Genomic DNA, 16,023 nt, shown 5'->3' with positions numbered 1-16,023 from the left:
GACAGCTGGCAATCTGTGAAAGAATGGAAAAGATAGTGGAATTATCCTGGGACCCAAAGATTGCCAATTTTAAATTTTACAAAGTAAAGCTATTTTTGAAACTACAAAACAGTTTCAAAACTATTTAGTTTCAAAACTTTAGCTGAAACTAAATGTGGGCCTAAAGCAAGAGTATAGCTGAAGTTGATCAGTTAAGATAGGGCCAGACCCTGGAGGGACCAAGGACACAGGGCTGAGCAGTATGAACTTTAACACATTAACTGCTGTGTGAATTGTATTTCACTCACGCTAGTTTCAAGCCCAGGGCCTCGTGAAGCATATATAACTCACACGTCTCTTGACCTTGGGAGCTGGAAGAACTATTTTTCAAGTTGCATATAACTCACACACAGAAAACAATAAGAAATAACAAATTTTTCATTAAATTAGAATTGTTTTATTTTCGAAGTTTTTATTCTATTTTCATAATAAAACACCGTGGTCCCAAGGAACAAATTTTTTTTCTAGTGTGGCAGTCAATGTGTAAGCATTAGGCATTAAGGAGCTTGGAATTTTAAATCAAGAAGGCCTTAGACATTACCTGTTACATCTTTTGGGATGTGAGGCTTTGAGAACAGCTTTCATCTAGGATTCTGAGGTCTGGTCTACTTATTAAAAGCCTTATGGTTTTACTAGCAGGGAGAATCTTATTTAAATAAAATAAATAAAACTCTGAACCTATTCACCCTGGAATATATTACATAGAATTGCCCATGCAGGAAATATCTCTATAACATATCAACATCTACATTTCTGAGTATGATTTTTTGACTAGAGACTCATTTTTGAAACCAGTGTTTCTTTTTGACCATGATATTTTAATACATGGAAATCTATCCAAATGAGCAGTCACAGAGGCCTCTTGTTTAACTTTAGTTTCAGCTGCTCTTGAATGTGACTGTCTATTTGAAGTATTCTCCAAACTGCCACATATATTAAGTTAGAGAATTCTAAATGTGACATCCAGATTTGGTGAAAATCTATCTACTTGTTTTCACATGACATGGAACAAACTGACAGAAATCTAATTTTATTTGTCTGGATAGCCATGCTCCATAGATAATCCACTAGCTTCAAGCAGCAGGTTTTTAATTTTATAGGGATTTATAGTTATGTGCTCGGCACTGTACTAGGTGTTTAGGATATAGCAATAAACAAGCTATAACTGGTCCTTGTCTTTATGGAACTCATAATCTAATGGGGGCAGCATGTGAGCTACAATTTTATTTAGGAATGAAATGTTAGGAACAATGTGCTTTTCCTTATTTCCAAGGAGAGGGTGGGGAGGTGGGAGACATGTCTCCAGGAGACAATAGATGTACAGTGATCCTGTGACACCTGACATTGCCAAAGACTGTGAAGGTGGACATATGAGGGCCCCCTTGCCTGAGGTTTTGGGTCTTTCAGGAAGTTGTTAGGGTGTTGAAGAGATCGTGGTGAGTATGGTCTTGGCTACAGGCTAAAGCTCAAAGTGGATGGGAGTTTCCTCAGTCTCTTACAGTGCTCCTAGAGATTCTTAGGAAAGAGGCTTCTCCATGTTCATTTGCAAACACTCTATATTGGTACAGTGGAACAAACACTAGCCTGGAAGTCAGAAACCTGGGACCTAGTTACAGATTTGCCCTTAAGCCTGTATGTAGCCTTGGCGAGCTACTTCCTCTGGATTTCTTGTATTACTTTATTTTATTTTATTTCTTTTAGATACAGGGTCTTGTTTTGTTGCCCAAGCTGGAGTGCAGTGGTGCAATCATAGCTCACTGCAGCCTCGAACTCCTGGGCTCAGCCTCCCAAGTACCTAGCTAGGACTACAGATACATGCCACCATGCCTGGCTAACTTTTAAAAGAATTCTTTGTAAAGACAAGGTCTTGGGATGTTGCCCAGGCTGATTTCAAATTCCTGGCCTAAAGCAGTCCTCCTGCCTGGGCCTCCCTATAATCCTGGGATTATAGATGTGAGCCACCTTGACCAGCCAGATTTCTTGTATCTTTAAGATGGGGATAGTAGTACTTGCTCTACCTACTGCAAAGGTAGCTATGAGGATCAGGTGAGTGAATGTCCTCTAAAGCAGTTTTACACTCACGTGAGGAATTAGCTAGATTCTTATTTGATTTACACAACAACCATGTGAGGCAGGCGTGGCATGTTCATAACTTTTATTTGATCTCTACTTCAGCTAAGTTTGTTCTTTTTTTTCTTTTCCCCATGTAAGTAAGCTTGGGACTCCCATATTAGTCCCATACCCTGAATATCAGCTCCAGGGGTTTCTTCCCATCTCTTCCATGGCACAGAGTCCAGGACTGAGCCTATTTAGGGGCTCAAGAAACTCTTCTTGGCATGACTCCAAATTCCACTCCAGAAGTTCCACATTCTTTTCCTCTCTGTGTCTACCTTTTTTCTTTGAAACAGACTTTGGGAGCCCATTTCCCTGTTGCTGGAAGGAAGAAATGAAAATCAAAGAGTGTAAGAGATACTAGAGATTACCAAGTCTAACACCAACCTTCCCCCTCCTCCCAACCCCCTTCTCCCATTTTATACTTAACAGAAAAGGAAACTGAGGCTTGGAGAGAAGGGAAAATTTGCACAAATTTTTGTATTGAATTAGGGGTAAACAATAAATGTAGATCTGGTGACTCCATATTCAAAGCCAGGGGTTCCTAAATTATAATGTGTATAAATAACTACCTGGGAATCTTGTTAAAAATCCAGATTCCTGGACCCCACCCCAGCCTATTGAATCAGAATCTTCGGAGGATAAGACCTCTGACTTAATAGTTTTACAAGGTCCTCAGATGATTCTGATGTAGAGGACAGGGCAGGGTACCACTGAAAAATAATTATTTAGAGCAGTAGTCTTAAACTCTTAAAATTGTATACTTAAGGGAGGAGGGGGGGCAAGGGCAACATATGTAACCTAAACATCTGTACCCCCATAATATGCTGAAATAAAAAAAAAACATTGTATACTTAAAAGAATTTTGAACAACTATGTAACTCTTCACTTGTTTTAAAGTTAATATATAAAAATTTTTTAAGATTAAAAAATTGTAAAGAATCTAATTTCTAAAATATATACATGTATATAATATGCAAATATTGTTTATATCTCTTTCAAACTTTGGCACTGCAAATTTAGCTCATATAATTTATAGAAAATGTCTACCATACAATCTATTTTGCATAGCCAGTTATCCCTGTCAACATAATCGGCCAAATCAGATTTACTTTCTGCTAGAAATTGCCTAACTTCTTTCTCAATTAAAATATGTTAATATATGACCCTGTGATAACTATTTCACTTTTGAATTATAATTCTAATAGATATAAGGCAAGTAGTCTTGCCATGAGTTTGTCACCTGGATGAATTAAGATGCCACTCCTTTCAATATTGATTTCTTACAGAAGCTCTCTTTGATTTGTTTTTTGGGGCTCTCCCTCAGAGTTATACATTTTCAAATAGTCCCTTCGTTTAGCACCCTGGCGGTTTTTATAGCCTTGGCATTGTACCGTAATAAAGGTTGGGATAAGAGAGAAATGTGACATTCTTTTATAATGTGGGAGAAAGGTAATTATGCAAGAGTGGGAAAGGAGAACCAACTCAGACAGATCAGTGTTAGGAAAGATTACATATGGAAGTTGAAGATCTGGACATTTATTCTCTTAAAATTTTCCTGCTCAGGTACCCATGGGAATGGAGTACACTAGCTTGAGGACTGATGATTTAAACTGTGCTATTGACCTGGAAAACAGAGAACCATTGTAGTGAATATTTTTGCATGTGTCTGTTATACTTGAGAGACTTGATGTATGTATAAAATGGCACCCCTGGATATTCTTCCCACTTTCTGTTCTAGGTATATTCTTCTTTTGGGCAGCATTCCAAATGTTGTGATAATAGAGGATCTGATAGAGTTGCCCTCATTTACTTGTTATGGGTAAGGCCAGCATGGGACACAGGAGGGTAGGAACAAGTGTGTATGATCCTTCCTCTAAGTAGGCATGTAGGCAGAGGAAAGAGAGAAGAGGTACAGAATGCAACTGGCACCAAAGCCACTTTGGCCAAGGGGACCAGGCACAAGGTCTCTGGATCAAGGCCTGAAAATAGCTGGCAAGAGAACAGGGTATAATAATAGCCCAGACTGCAGGGCAAGAGTTCCATACCCTGAACCTCAGCTCCAGGGACTTCTTCCAGTCTCTCCCATGGCATAGAGTCCAGGACTGAGCACACTATAGGGGCTCAAGAAACTCTTCTTGACATGACTCTGAATTCTATTCCCTAAGTTCCACACTCTTTTCCGCTTTGTGTCTACCATTTCCCCTGCCTGTCTACCATCTAGCTTCTTAGTCTTGTGTGCTATCTTATCTCCTCTTTGCTTCCATATTTCCTCTCTCTCATTAGCCTGGATCCAGCCGGTCTTATCAGCAGAGATAAATTTGTTCATTCTTTTATCCATTCATTTTACAATTATGTATTAAGTAACGAATATGTATCAAAATTTGTGCTAGGCACTGAGGAAGAAACACATAAAAAGATATCTGTCTGCCATTGAAGAACTCACAATCTGGTGAGGGAAACAGATGTGTACGTAAAACTATAATGCTAGAAAAAAGTAATGCCAAGTGTTGCCTTTAGGTAAACAGAAAGAGGTCAGAATGAATGAATGACTGAATGAGTAGTGCTAAATCTTTCTGATGAATGAATAGCTATAATCTTTCTAGAAAGGAAAATTTGTAAAGATGTCTACATTTTTCAAATTAATCTATACATTTATTACAAGTACAATCAAAATCACAATGAGATTTTTTTGAGATATAATTTATACCATCTAATTCACCCATTTAAAGTACACAATTCAATAATTTTTAACATATTCACAGAGATATACAACCCTTACCACAATCAATTTTGGAATGTTTTCACCACTCCCTAAAAAAACTCCAAAGTTATTTCTCATTTCCCCCCAACTTCCTCCACTCCAGCTCTAGGCAACCACTACTCTACTTTCTGTCTCTATGGCTTTGCCTATTCTGGACATTTCATATAAACGGAATCATACAGTATGTGGCCTTTTGTGTCTGGCTTCTTTCGCTTAGCATAATATTCAAAGTTCATGTAGTAGCATAGTACAACATGGATAGTACTTCATCCTTTTTATGGCTGAATAATGTTGCATTGTATGGATATACATTTTTCTTTATTCATTCCTCAATGGATGGCCATTTTGGTGGTTTATACTTTTTTTTTTTGGACACAGAGTCTCATTCTGTGGCCCTGGCTAGAGTGCAGTGGCATCATCATAGCTCACTGCAACCTCAAACTTTTGGGCTCAAGTGATCCTCCTGCCTCAGCCTTCTGAGTAGCTGGGACTACAGGCACATGCCACCGTGCCTGGCTAATTTTTTCTATTTTTAGTAGAGACGGGGTCTTGCTTTTGCTCAGGCTAGTCTCGAACTCCTGAGCTCAAATGATCCTCCTGCCTCAGTCTCTGAGAGTGCTAGGATTGATTACAGTTGTGAGCCACTGTTCCTTGCCTGTTTCCTGTTTTTTAATCATGAGCCGGCTGAGGCCGCATTAGGGTCTGTAAGCTAGATATTACTCAAAATCAGAAATCTATGGTGTTTCAAAAGTAACTTTTTCTATGGAAGTAAGGGAAAACCAAATAGAAAGATAGATTTCTGATAACTACACTAAAAATCCATCCGTGGTTGTCTTCAACCTCACAGTTCTCAGGGCTCCTGCACTTTAATTTTCTTTTTTATGCTAATTCTAGCCTTAGAAATAACATCCCCCTTTTGGAGGCTTGTCATTTAGAGAGTTCCTGACCTAGAGACATTTAGATTCTAGAATTGTCCTGTCAATATGGAAGCCACTAGTCACATGTAACTACTAATATTTAAAGTAATTAAAATTAAAGTATAAAATCCAGTTCTTCAGTCACAGTTCAAGTGTTCAATAGCTTTATGTGGCTACCATATTGGACAACACTGCTTTAGAATAATGTTGTTATTGATGTGCTAAGTAACCTTGAGGCCATGACTTTCCATTTCTGTGCCACAGGTTTCTCATCGGTAAATTAGGATGGTGGATCTCAAAAGATCCATCCTCCTCTGGCATTCTGAATGATTTGTGATTCAGCTTTTGGGGTGTGTCTCCTTCTACCTCATCATCCTTCAGTCCTTCTCCTTCCTCACTGCAGCGAGGGCAAAAGTACCCAGAGGGAACATTAGGCTGCTAATTGGTCAAGGTACATTGCTCCCATTCTCTGGTTCCTTGGTGAAAGGGAAAGTGACTTGAGGGTATACATACATCTAAGTGCTTCACATTTGTGCAGTGCTTTATGGATCATAGAACTCTTTCACATTATTTCTTCATTTTATAGAATCAAAGAATCTTGAAGCTGGAAAGTCCTTAAAGGTCATCTCAAACTTCAATAAATATGAATTATATGGGGAGCTTATAAAATGAAAATTCCAGGTCCACACTCTTGGTGAATGATTCAGTAGGTGTCAGGTTACCCTGGCCCAACCTGAAAAATTCTATGCTGCAGCTATGTGGAGTGGGATCTTGGAATCTGCATTATTAACACTATCTGACCACTGGAAACACTGGTCTTGTTTAGTCTCTAGTAATGTTGTTTTTGAGCAGCTCTGACAGAAAAACTTTAATTATATTGAGCTCTCCCAATTCACCTAGCTTTTCCATTTATAGTTACATAACACTAGTCTTCTTTCCCGTAATAATCCTTCAGATTAATTCATTTCATTCAACAAAAATTTATTGAGCACCTATTATATACAGGTTTCTGTGTAAGGCACTGGGGATTCAGCAGGGGACAAGACGAGCTCAACTTGGCCTCTCCCTTCAGAAGCAGCCTCTGTCTAGTAGGGGAAAAAGAAAGAAAGAAGGAAAGGGAAGGAAAGGGAAGGAAGGAAGAAAGAAAAGAAAGAAAGAAGGAATGAAAGAAAAGGAAGAAAGAAAGGAAAGAAAGAAAAAAGGAAGGAAAGAAAAAGAAGGAAGGAAGAAAGGAAAGGAAGAAAGAAAGAAAAAGAAAGAAAGAAAAGCTTGAAAAAAAATGCTGTGAAGAAAATAAACAATGCTGTGATGAAGAATAACAGGAAGGGCTGAGGCTACTTAGAGTGGTTAGGGAAAGCCTCACTAGGTAGGTGACATTTAAGCTGAGATCTGAAACATGAGAAGAATTAGGGAAAGATAGTTAAAGAACATGGCATGTTCTATCAGTCCAAAGGCCAATGTGTTTGAAGCCTGGTGAGCAGAATGGGAGAATGGCACAAGATGAAGTTGGCGAGGATACAGGCATAGTAGAAGTTTGGATTTTCTTTTGTATGCAACGGAAGTTATTAAAGGGTTTCAAGCAGGAGGTGATGTGGTCTGGTTTGTGTTTTTAATAGATGATTCTGGATGATGTGTGGATTGTAAGGGGGCAAGAGTGAAGTGGGATACCAGTTAGGGGGCCATTGTGGTCATCTAGGCAAGAGATGAAGGCAGCTTGCATTAGGGTGGAGGCAATAGAGATAGATTTTTGAAACCTGCTCTCACATCCCTCAATATTTTCTCTTCTATAAGCTAAACATCTCAGTTCAGTTTTCCTATCATAACAGGTTTACTCTGTTTCTCATCTGGGTATTTTTCCTCTGGAAGGCATAACTCACTAGGTTAGAGCCTGCCCTGCGATGCTTCTGTAAAGAACCCAGATTTCTCACCTATATTTTCCTCAGCTCTTTTCCTCCTATCCTATGCCTTACTTGTAGTTCTAGGAAATTAAAATCTTTAATCCAGTAACTTTCCCTCTCATATAAAGAGGGGAGCCTCAGTCTTTCCTATCATTAGTCAGTTATAAGCCTTTCAATTATGCAACCATGACTCTTGAATACTTACTGTGCTGGCCATGCTTGGAGGAGACAGAGAAGAAGACATGATGATCCCTACCCTCCAAGAGCTCAGGGTGTAATGAGAGAGATAAGGACCAATAAATGTAACAAAAGGTAGAAAAACAGATCACAAAGAAAGTGAGATAAAGGGCCTTGGGAGGGAGGGAGAACTTTCAGTTTTGAGGTAAATGAGGAAAAAGGGAAACTAAGGAAGCCTTTATGGAAGATATTAATTTGGAGAACCTGGGGCTGGAGTGGAGGCAGGGAGCACTTTTTTATATGGGGTAGTCAAGGATGACCTCACTGAAAAGTCAATGTTTTTATTTATTTTTTGGTAGAGAGGGGGTCTTGCTCTTGCTCAGGCTGGTCTTGAACTCCTGGCATCAGGCAATCCTCCCGCCTTGGTCTCCCAAAGTGCTAGGATTACAGGCATGAGCCACTGTGCCGGGCCAGAAGTCAGTGTTTGAGCAATGATTCAAAGATAGGGAATAAGTCATGGGGCTATATAGGAGAAGAATGCTCCAAGTAGAGGGTAAAGTCTCTGAGGTTAAGTGTGCTTGGTGTTTTTACCAAACACTTGGGAGGCCATGTGGCTGAAGGAGAGGGAGAGGGAATAGTTGTATATTAGGACAGAGAGATAATGAGGGACAAGATCATGTAGGAACTAGCAGGTCTTTTTTTCTTTTTATTATTTTTTGAGACAGGGTCTCACTATATTGTCCCAGGCTGGATTTGAACTCCCAGGCTCAAGTGATCCTCCCACCTCAGCCTCCCAAGTAGCTAGGACTATAGGTGTATGCCACCATACCTAGCTCTAGATGTCAACATTTAAAAACTGCGAAATTTTGATGAAAATAGATTCCAGGCCTCTTGAAAAATTGAAAAAAAATTGACAACATTGAGCCCTTATTCACAGAAGGCAAAAGTTGACAGGAGCTGAGTTTAGGTACTGGATGCCTCCTTTTTCCAGAGCATGTATTCTCCAGTTTTCCAGTCCCTGTTCCTCCCTATTGTTTCCCCTAAACTGAGGCTAAGTGTTGTCGTACTTGTACTACTGTTTTCCTGTAGAAAAGTTAAGTGGAAAGAGAATGATTTCTTATTTTTTAAGTGTTCTAACAACTTAGAGGGCTTGGGATCTTGCAGTAGGCCAGTACCGTACTCTCTCCCTTCTTCCAACCAGCCAGGGGCCCCAGCCTGGTGTGTATGACAGAGTAAGAAGACACTGGAATGAGTAAGATGCTCATATATAATGTATAACTTGAGTCCAGAGCCAGGAAGAGGAACGTACAACGTCTGTATGTGTGTGTGTTGGGGTGGGGGCATGCTGGAAGTAGGCTTAATTAAGTAAGCTGCACTTGCACAGGTTGTGCTTTTCTGTTCCTGTGCGCTCTGTGTACCACGCTCTATTCTAGGTGCTCGGGATGTAACAGTGAACAAGACAGACAAGATTTCTGCTACCATGGAAATTATATTCCAGTGAAGAACACAGATAATATACAAATAAATAAAATACATGAGATAATTTCAAATAATGGAAAGTTTCATAAAAAAAAAACCAGAATGATTTGATAGAGAATTTAAGGGACAAGCTGTACACATAAGTGGGTACATATATGTGGTGCATGTACTTGTAGACGGGCTCATGTTTGAGTCCTGGGTGCATATATTTATACTTATTTGTACCTGTGTGTATAGATGGGCAGCTTTTATGCCTAGAATATTTGTTTATTAGTATATGTGATTTTACGCAAATGAGTGCACACAGGTGAGCTGGTATGTGGCACACACAGTGGGACATGTGTGTATGGGTATGTATACGTCAGCATTCAGCTGTAACTGGAGCTGTTCTGAAGTTTCCGTGGCATTTGTCAGTGAGCCAGTTAAGAAATGGCTTTTCTGCCTCTGGCATTCAGGGCCATTTGCCAGCTTCCTCTCTCCCTGCTCCTTCCCACTTTGGTAAGCTCTCCGTGCTTGACTTCTTTTATCCCTAGAGGGTTAAAGCCAAGGAGAGAATAGTAACTGACTCATTGAGCCAGGAGCTGGAAAGAGGTTGATAATCTTCTGTGTAACGTGTTAGTAAGAAGGACTGTAAGTAAGTCTGTTAGTAAGTCAGTACTCTTTGCCTCTATTAGTAAAAATAGGCCTGGCTTCCCTGCCAGTCCTTGTCCTCCACACTATGAAGGAAAGAGTAGACTTGAAATCAGAAGACCTGAGGATCTATTCTTGGCTCTGCCACTTATTATTGTGTGACCTTGGCCAAGCTACTATATTGCTCTAGGCTTCAATTACCTCCTTTGTAGATGATTTGGTGCAAGTGATCTGGATGGAAACTCTACTTACAACAATACCAATGTAGTCTTGATACTCATCAGAAAGAATCATATCTGTGATTCCCCAGGATGGAAGAAAAGGGACCATCATTCCATTTTATCAACATAAAAAAATGGGGATCAGAGATGGACAGTGAATTTTCCAATGACACACAACATATGTATAAAGTATCTTGAAAGGCCAAAGTATGTGACCAGTCAGCTCAAGGTGTGGTAGTAGATGGCTCACCCTGATAGGACAGTCCCAGGTTTCAATGTTACTGGATGGCTTTTATGACTGTTCCTGCTTCTCATTTGGGGAAGATGTTGTATCCCTAATCACTGGTTCTTTCTGGTGTATCTCAGGGAGGGCAATGAACCAGGGGAGACCACCCAGATCACATACCATGAGCTTCTGGTCCAAGTGTGTCAGTTCAGCAATGTTCTCCGAAAACAGGGTGAGTGTGGGAAAGAGACTGGGGGCCTCGCCTTGGGGTATCTGAGGACTTATGGAGAAGGGATGGAAGGACATCCCAAGGGATGGAAGGAATCTGGTAACAGTAGAAGAAAAAAAGTCAGCTGGGAGGGGGCCTAGCTGGCTGGGAGGGAGCAAGTAGCAGCAGGAAAGGTTCATGGTCCATGTTCTGTGTCTTACCTGCAGGCATTCAGAAGGGTGACCGAGTGGCCATTTACATGCCTATGATCCCAGAGCTTGTGGTGGCCATGCTGGCGTGTGCCCGCCTTGGGGCTTTGCACTCCATCGTGGTAGGACTTTGGGCTGGTGAAAAGGGGCAGGGGTGGGGAATGGGACTCTGGAGAAGTAGATTGGGCCTGGATGATGGAAGGTCTTAAATAACAAACTAAGGAGCTTGTGCTTGTGTCATAAATCCATATCAGTTATTCAGTTTCTTCTAGGACCCTGGCTAGGAGATCCTGAAGGTTTCATGAGCAACTCTTTTCCTTGTTTACTCAATCCCTGTGGCCTCCTTCTCTGTCTCTCAGTCTTTCTTCCCTTCCCTAGTTTGCAGGCTTCTCTGCAGAGTCTCTATGTGAAAGGATCCTGGATTCTGGTTGCAGCCTTCTCATCACTACAGGTGACTAATTCTCCTACCCCCTTCTCCAGAACCCCCATACCTTGAACCTTGTTCTTCAATCAGCTTGTTGGTATTGGGGGCTGCTCAGCATAGAGGGAAGGAACTGCCTGCCCTTCCTTTCCTGGTCCCGATCAGCTGACCTCCTATCAGCTCAAATCAGCTGGAAGAGCCAGAATCAAGAGGCCCACTTAGGAAAGGCTCTGTGAACATTGTGCTCACTGGGGAGTGTGGTGCCTACTAAGGCCTTGAATGTCTGTTGCTCCCCAAAGATGCCTTCTACAGGGGGGAAAAGCTTGTGAACCTGAAGGAGCTGGCTGATGAAGCCCTGGAGAAGTGTCAGGAGAAGTAAGTGTGCTTGGCCAGTTGGCTACTGCCCTGGGTTGACTGAGCTTTTCCCCAGTGGCAAGTTCCCTTTGTCTCCCCTAATCTAAATTGATATGGGTGGGTCTTGCCAAATCCTCTTTGAGCCAACCAGGCTAACACTTCAGGCTTTTCTTTCCTCCAGGGGTTTCCCAGTGAGATGCTGCATTGTGGTCAAGCACCTGGGGCGGGCAGAGCTGGGCATGGGTGACTCCCCCAGCCAGTCTCCCCCAGTTAAGAGGCCATGCCCAGATGTACAGGTGAGTCCAACACTGGTATATGCCTTCCTCTGGGCTCAAATTGCCTCTCTCTTCTTGCCCAGGAAGTTCCTGATGTCCTCCTTTGCTTCCTCATCAAAATGCTGAGGGTCTCGGAGCAATCCTAGGAATGCCTCCTCTGGCAGGGCAGGGTGGGAGCTCGAAGACTTTGACCCTGAATGTGGATAGGGAGGCCCTCGATTGTAGGGGATACTCCTGTGCTGACTGGAGTATCCTTATGCGCACAGGGGGCCCTCAGGGCTTGGGCTTGGATTAGAAATGTCTGACTTGGGTGACTGTATGTAGTCATCTTGATTGCTGGGCTGTGACTTGAGTTGGGCTACCTTTGTGGCCTAGGGAATACCCAGCGTGGAAGGTCCAAGATCTAGCCCCCAAGATATGGCTCTTAATAGCTTTGGATCCCATGCCTCTGGTGGGAATGACAGAAAAGCCCAGTGGTGGCCTCCAGGTCTGAGGAGCATGAGGGATGAAAGTTCTAGGGTCCAAAAGGACAGATGGTTACTGAGATTCTGTGACTTAAGGGGCTGTGGGTGATCTTGGGGCTAGAGAGGCTATAGTCTAATTTAGGGAAGTTGGAGAGCCCAAACAGCATTAGGAGTTTTATATGTATAGGGGCTAGAATCAGGATCAGGAAAATGGAGGCTGGGAAGACTAATGAGAGGGAAATCTGAGGGAAAGGAGGCAGTCAGGGGTTTGGGGTACCCTGACTCTTCCCTCCTACTCCTTGTATACTTGGACCCTGCTCACTAGCCATTCCATGGGCTCTTAACAGGGTAAGCTGAAAGAGAAATCCAAGCGTGTCCGGCCCCAGGTATCCACTTCTGCACTGCCGTGGGCACTGCTTCCCTGTGTGCTTATTGGTGTGTCCATCTGCTCTTTGCCTTTTTGCCCCATTGAGATGACTGCCAGACCTAACCCCCTTCCTCTTGCCCCTGGGTCCCTTGCCATCTAAGCTAGTACGAAAGGTTGTGCAATCAAATACCTGTTGCTGCCTCTGTGAACTGGCATAAAGCGTGGATCTCAGGGAGGTAGCAACAGAACCTATTTCATTCCTGCTGCTCAGGACCTTTGTGGAAGAGGGGACCAGGTAACCTGTCAGAAAGCATTTACTGTGCAGAGCCAAGAGAGACAGGATAAGGAGCAGGTAGAAGAGGTACAGACCCTGACCTTAGGAATTCACCATCAAGCTGGGGAGTTAGACATGTATTAAAATGAAAATCTAAGTTTTATCGAGGGCAGCAGAGAAGAAGATTCCTAAATACATTTATATACTACTTTGGGATTTACAAACTACATTAAACTCTCTGATATGATTAAGGACTAAACTCAACAAAAGTCACATTGTAAGTGGTTCTAAGAAGGGAGATCCATAAGTGGGTGCTCAAAGCAGATTAGTATAGAGGAGAAAGTGGGCCTGGAGTCCAGAGACCAACTTTTAGCTGTATGACCTTGAATAAGTCACCTCTCCTCTCTGGACTTCAGTAATGGAGAAACGATAATACATACTTAAAAGGAAACACTTCTCTTACTAACATAAAACCCACTATTTCTCTGGATTTTACCATCTCACAGGATATCTTATTCTAAATCTACTCTGATTAACCTCTTAGGCTAATGGTAGATATAAGCCCCTTTTCTCTATTCTCATTAGTGTGGTAGAGACAGATCTGATTCCCAAGGGACACTGTTTTCCTTTTAAAACTCAGGCAGCGGCCAGGTGCGGTGGCTCACGCCTATAATCCTAGCACTCTGGGAGGCCGAGGTGGGAGGATTGCTTGAGCTCAGGAGTTCGAGACCAGCCTGAGCAAGAGCGAGACCCCATCTCTACTAAAAATAGAAAGAAATTGGCTGGACAACTAAAAATATATATATAAAAAAAAGTTAGCCAGCATGGTGGCGCATGCCTGTAGTCCCAGCTACTTGGGAGGCTGAGGCAGTAGAATTGCCTGAGCCCAGGAGTTTGAGGTTGCTGTGAGCTAGGCTGATGCCACGGCACTCTAGCCTGGGCAACAGAGCAAGATTCTATCTCAAAAAACAAAACAAAACAAAACAAAAAAACTCAGGCAGGGATCTAAGCCCCTTCTTTTCAAAGAGGTAACAAACTCAGTGATTTAGACTATAGGCTCTGGAGCCAGACTACTTGGGTTCAAATCCTGGCTCTGCCACCTGCTGCTCTGTAACCTTGGGCAGGATACTTAAACTCTCTTTCTTCTGTTTTCCTATCTGTAAGATAAGGATAATAATTGTACCTATCCTATAGGGTTTTGTCAATATATGTAAGGTGTTTGGCACACAGGAACTATTCAATAAATGTTAGCTATTGTTGCTTCCCCTTAATATAGCAGACAGACTGGCATTTCTAAAAGGGAGACCAGAAAAGAAATAAAAAAACTCTGGTAATTCTCAATACCAGAGACCTTCAGGTGATATGATCCTGGATTTTTATTTCTTGTAGGTGAAAACAACTAGTTACCAAAAAACCAAAGAGCATAAAAATAGGCTTAAAAAGGTTTGTGGTCTGGGAATTACAGTCAAAGCTGCAGAAATCTTAGCAGAGCTCCAAACCCCTTCATCCTTAAGCAATCTTCAAGGGAGAGTCTGGCACAGTTTGCAGGTGCCCTCCTCAACCATATCAGCTATGAGCTCCCTCATATTCCTCTCCCATACCTGGCAGTTACATTCCCTGAGGCTATCCTGGTCCAAGGACAAAGGCCAACTCCTCAATTCTTATTTTAGAAAATTCAAACCATTTCCTGGTTCAAAGCGTTGGGATTCATAGGCACACACCTAATCTCAATGTTTGCTTCACTAATTTGGCTCCCTCTGCTTCCTGGTGCTAGTTGTCAGCTCCACACTTGGAGTCCCCTGCCCCCTCCACTCTGCTCAACACTGACACACCCACAGAGGAATCAGTTTCATAAGATTATAAGAGTGCCCTCGTTGCAAAGCCACAGTTTAACTATGCCTTGCCCTCACATGTACTTGATGCCTGTTCTATGACAGTTCACAGTACTGTAGACCAATACCGTTTGTCCAAAGAAATATTGACACTTCTCCTTCAATACTTTAATCCCTCATCTCAAGTGATCATTTGGCAGGGAAAAAGTATCCATGTGACAATGTATGTGTAGATTCATACGGATCTTCCACTAAAAAATAGGATATATTCTTATGTTTTCTAGAGGCAGGCAGCTTCTCTCTCTCCTTTTTTTCTTCCTTTTATTTTTAATGCTATCCTCACTTGGACTAGGCTTGTCATTCTTATAATGCTCATATGCCAAAAACTTCAAATCAGAAAAAAGGGAGTGGTTAGAATCATTTTCTAATTTGTTAAGGTATACGTTTAAGATTTCAGGGTTTTTAAACCAAATATGCACACAATATATTAGCATAATCCTTGTAATGGGTTAAGGATGTTTCTCTTTTTTTTTTTTTTTTTTTTTGACACACAGTCTCACTTTGTTGCCTGGGCTAGAGTGCTGTGGCGTCAGCCTAGCTCACAGTGTTGTAGTATGGAGGGCGCAAACAGACCACAGGAGAATTTAATGAAGCCAAATTGAGAGTCTTTATTAGCTGGACAGCGACCACCTCCGCCCGCATAAAAGCAGTACGAGAGGATGGCACCATCTCAAGTTTTTACGAGGGTTTTACACTATTTTTGAGGGAGGCTATGTGGCACAGTGCAGGTGTTCAGGGAACAAAAGCGGAGAGTGAAGTCTGGGTTGTAAGATACAAGGTCACAGGGCATAGTTGCCCTCACAGATCTCTGGCGCCCGAAGGCAGATTACAATCCTTAAAGCAAACTGCAAGCAGGGTTACAGAAGCAGATGGCAGTTATTAGACAAAAGACTATTTTTTCAGTGTATCACTTTAACTATGTAGCTATAATTTAGCTAGCCCCTGGTTTTCTGCTTAGTTCATTTATTAACCCCTTATTGTAAAGCTCTCAGCTCACCACAACAGCAACCTCAAACTCCTGGGCTCAAGCGATCCTACTGCCTCAGCCTCCCAAGTAGCTGGGACTACAGGCATGCGCCACCATGCCTGGCTAATT

General features: G+C 42.0%; 1 protein-coding gene across 1 annotated transcript in view; it reads left to right on the top strand.

The window, feature by feature from the left end:
• Positions 1-16,023, top strand: part of ACSS2 (acyl-CoA synthetase short-chain family member 2) — a 48,222-nt gene that overhangs the window by 22,301 nt on the left and 9,898 nt on the right. Inside the window, exons 3-7 of the mRNA XM_012637651.1 lie at positions 10,604-10,695; positions 10,899-11,002; positions 11,259-11,331; positions 11,601-11,676; positions 11,837-11,951. Of these exons, the coding sequence (XP_012493105.1) occupies positions 10,604-10,695; positions 10,899-11,002; positions 11,259-11,331; positions 11,601-11,676; positions 11,837-11,951 (460 nt within the window). The remainder of the gene's footprint in view (positions 1-10,603; positions 10,696-10,898; positions 11,003-11,258; positions 11,332-11,600; positions 11,677-11,836; positions 11,952-16,023) is intronic.

Source organism: Propithecus coquereli, unplaced genomic scaffold (genome assembly GCF_000956105.1).
Source record: "Propithecus coquereli isolate 6110/MARCELLA unplaced genomic scaffold, Pcoq_1.0 Scaffold122, whole genome shotgun sequence".
Lineage (NCBI taxonomy): Eukaryota > Metazoa > Chordata > Mammalia > Primates > Indriidae > Propithecus > Propithecus coquereli.
This window is presented reverse-complemented; position numbering and strand designations above follow the sequence as displayed.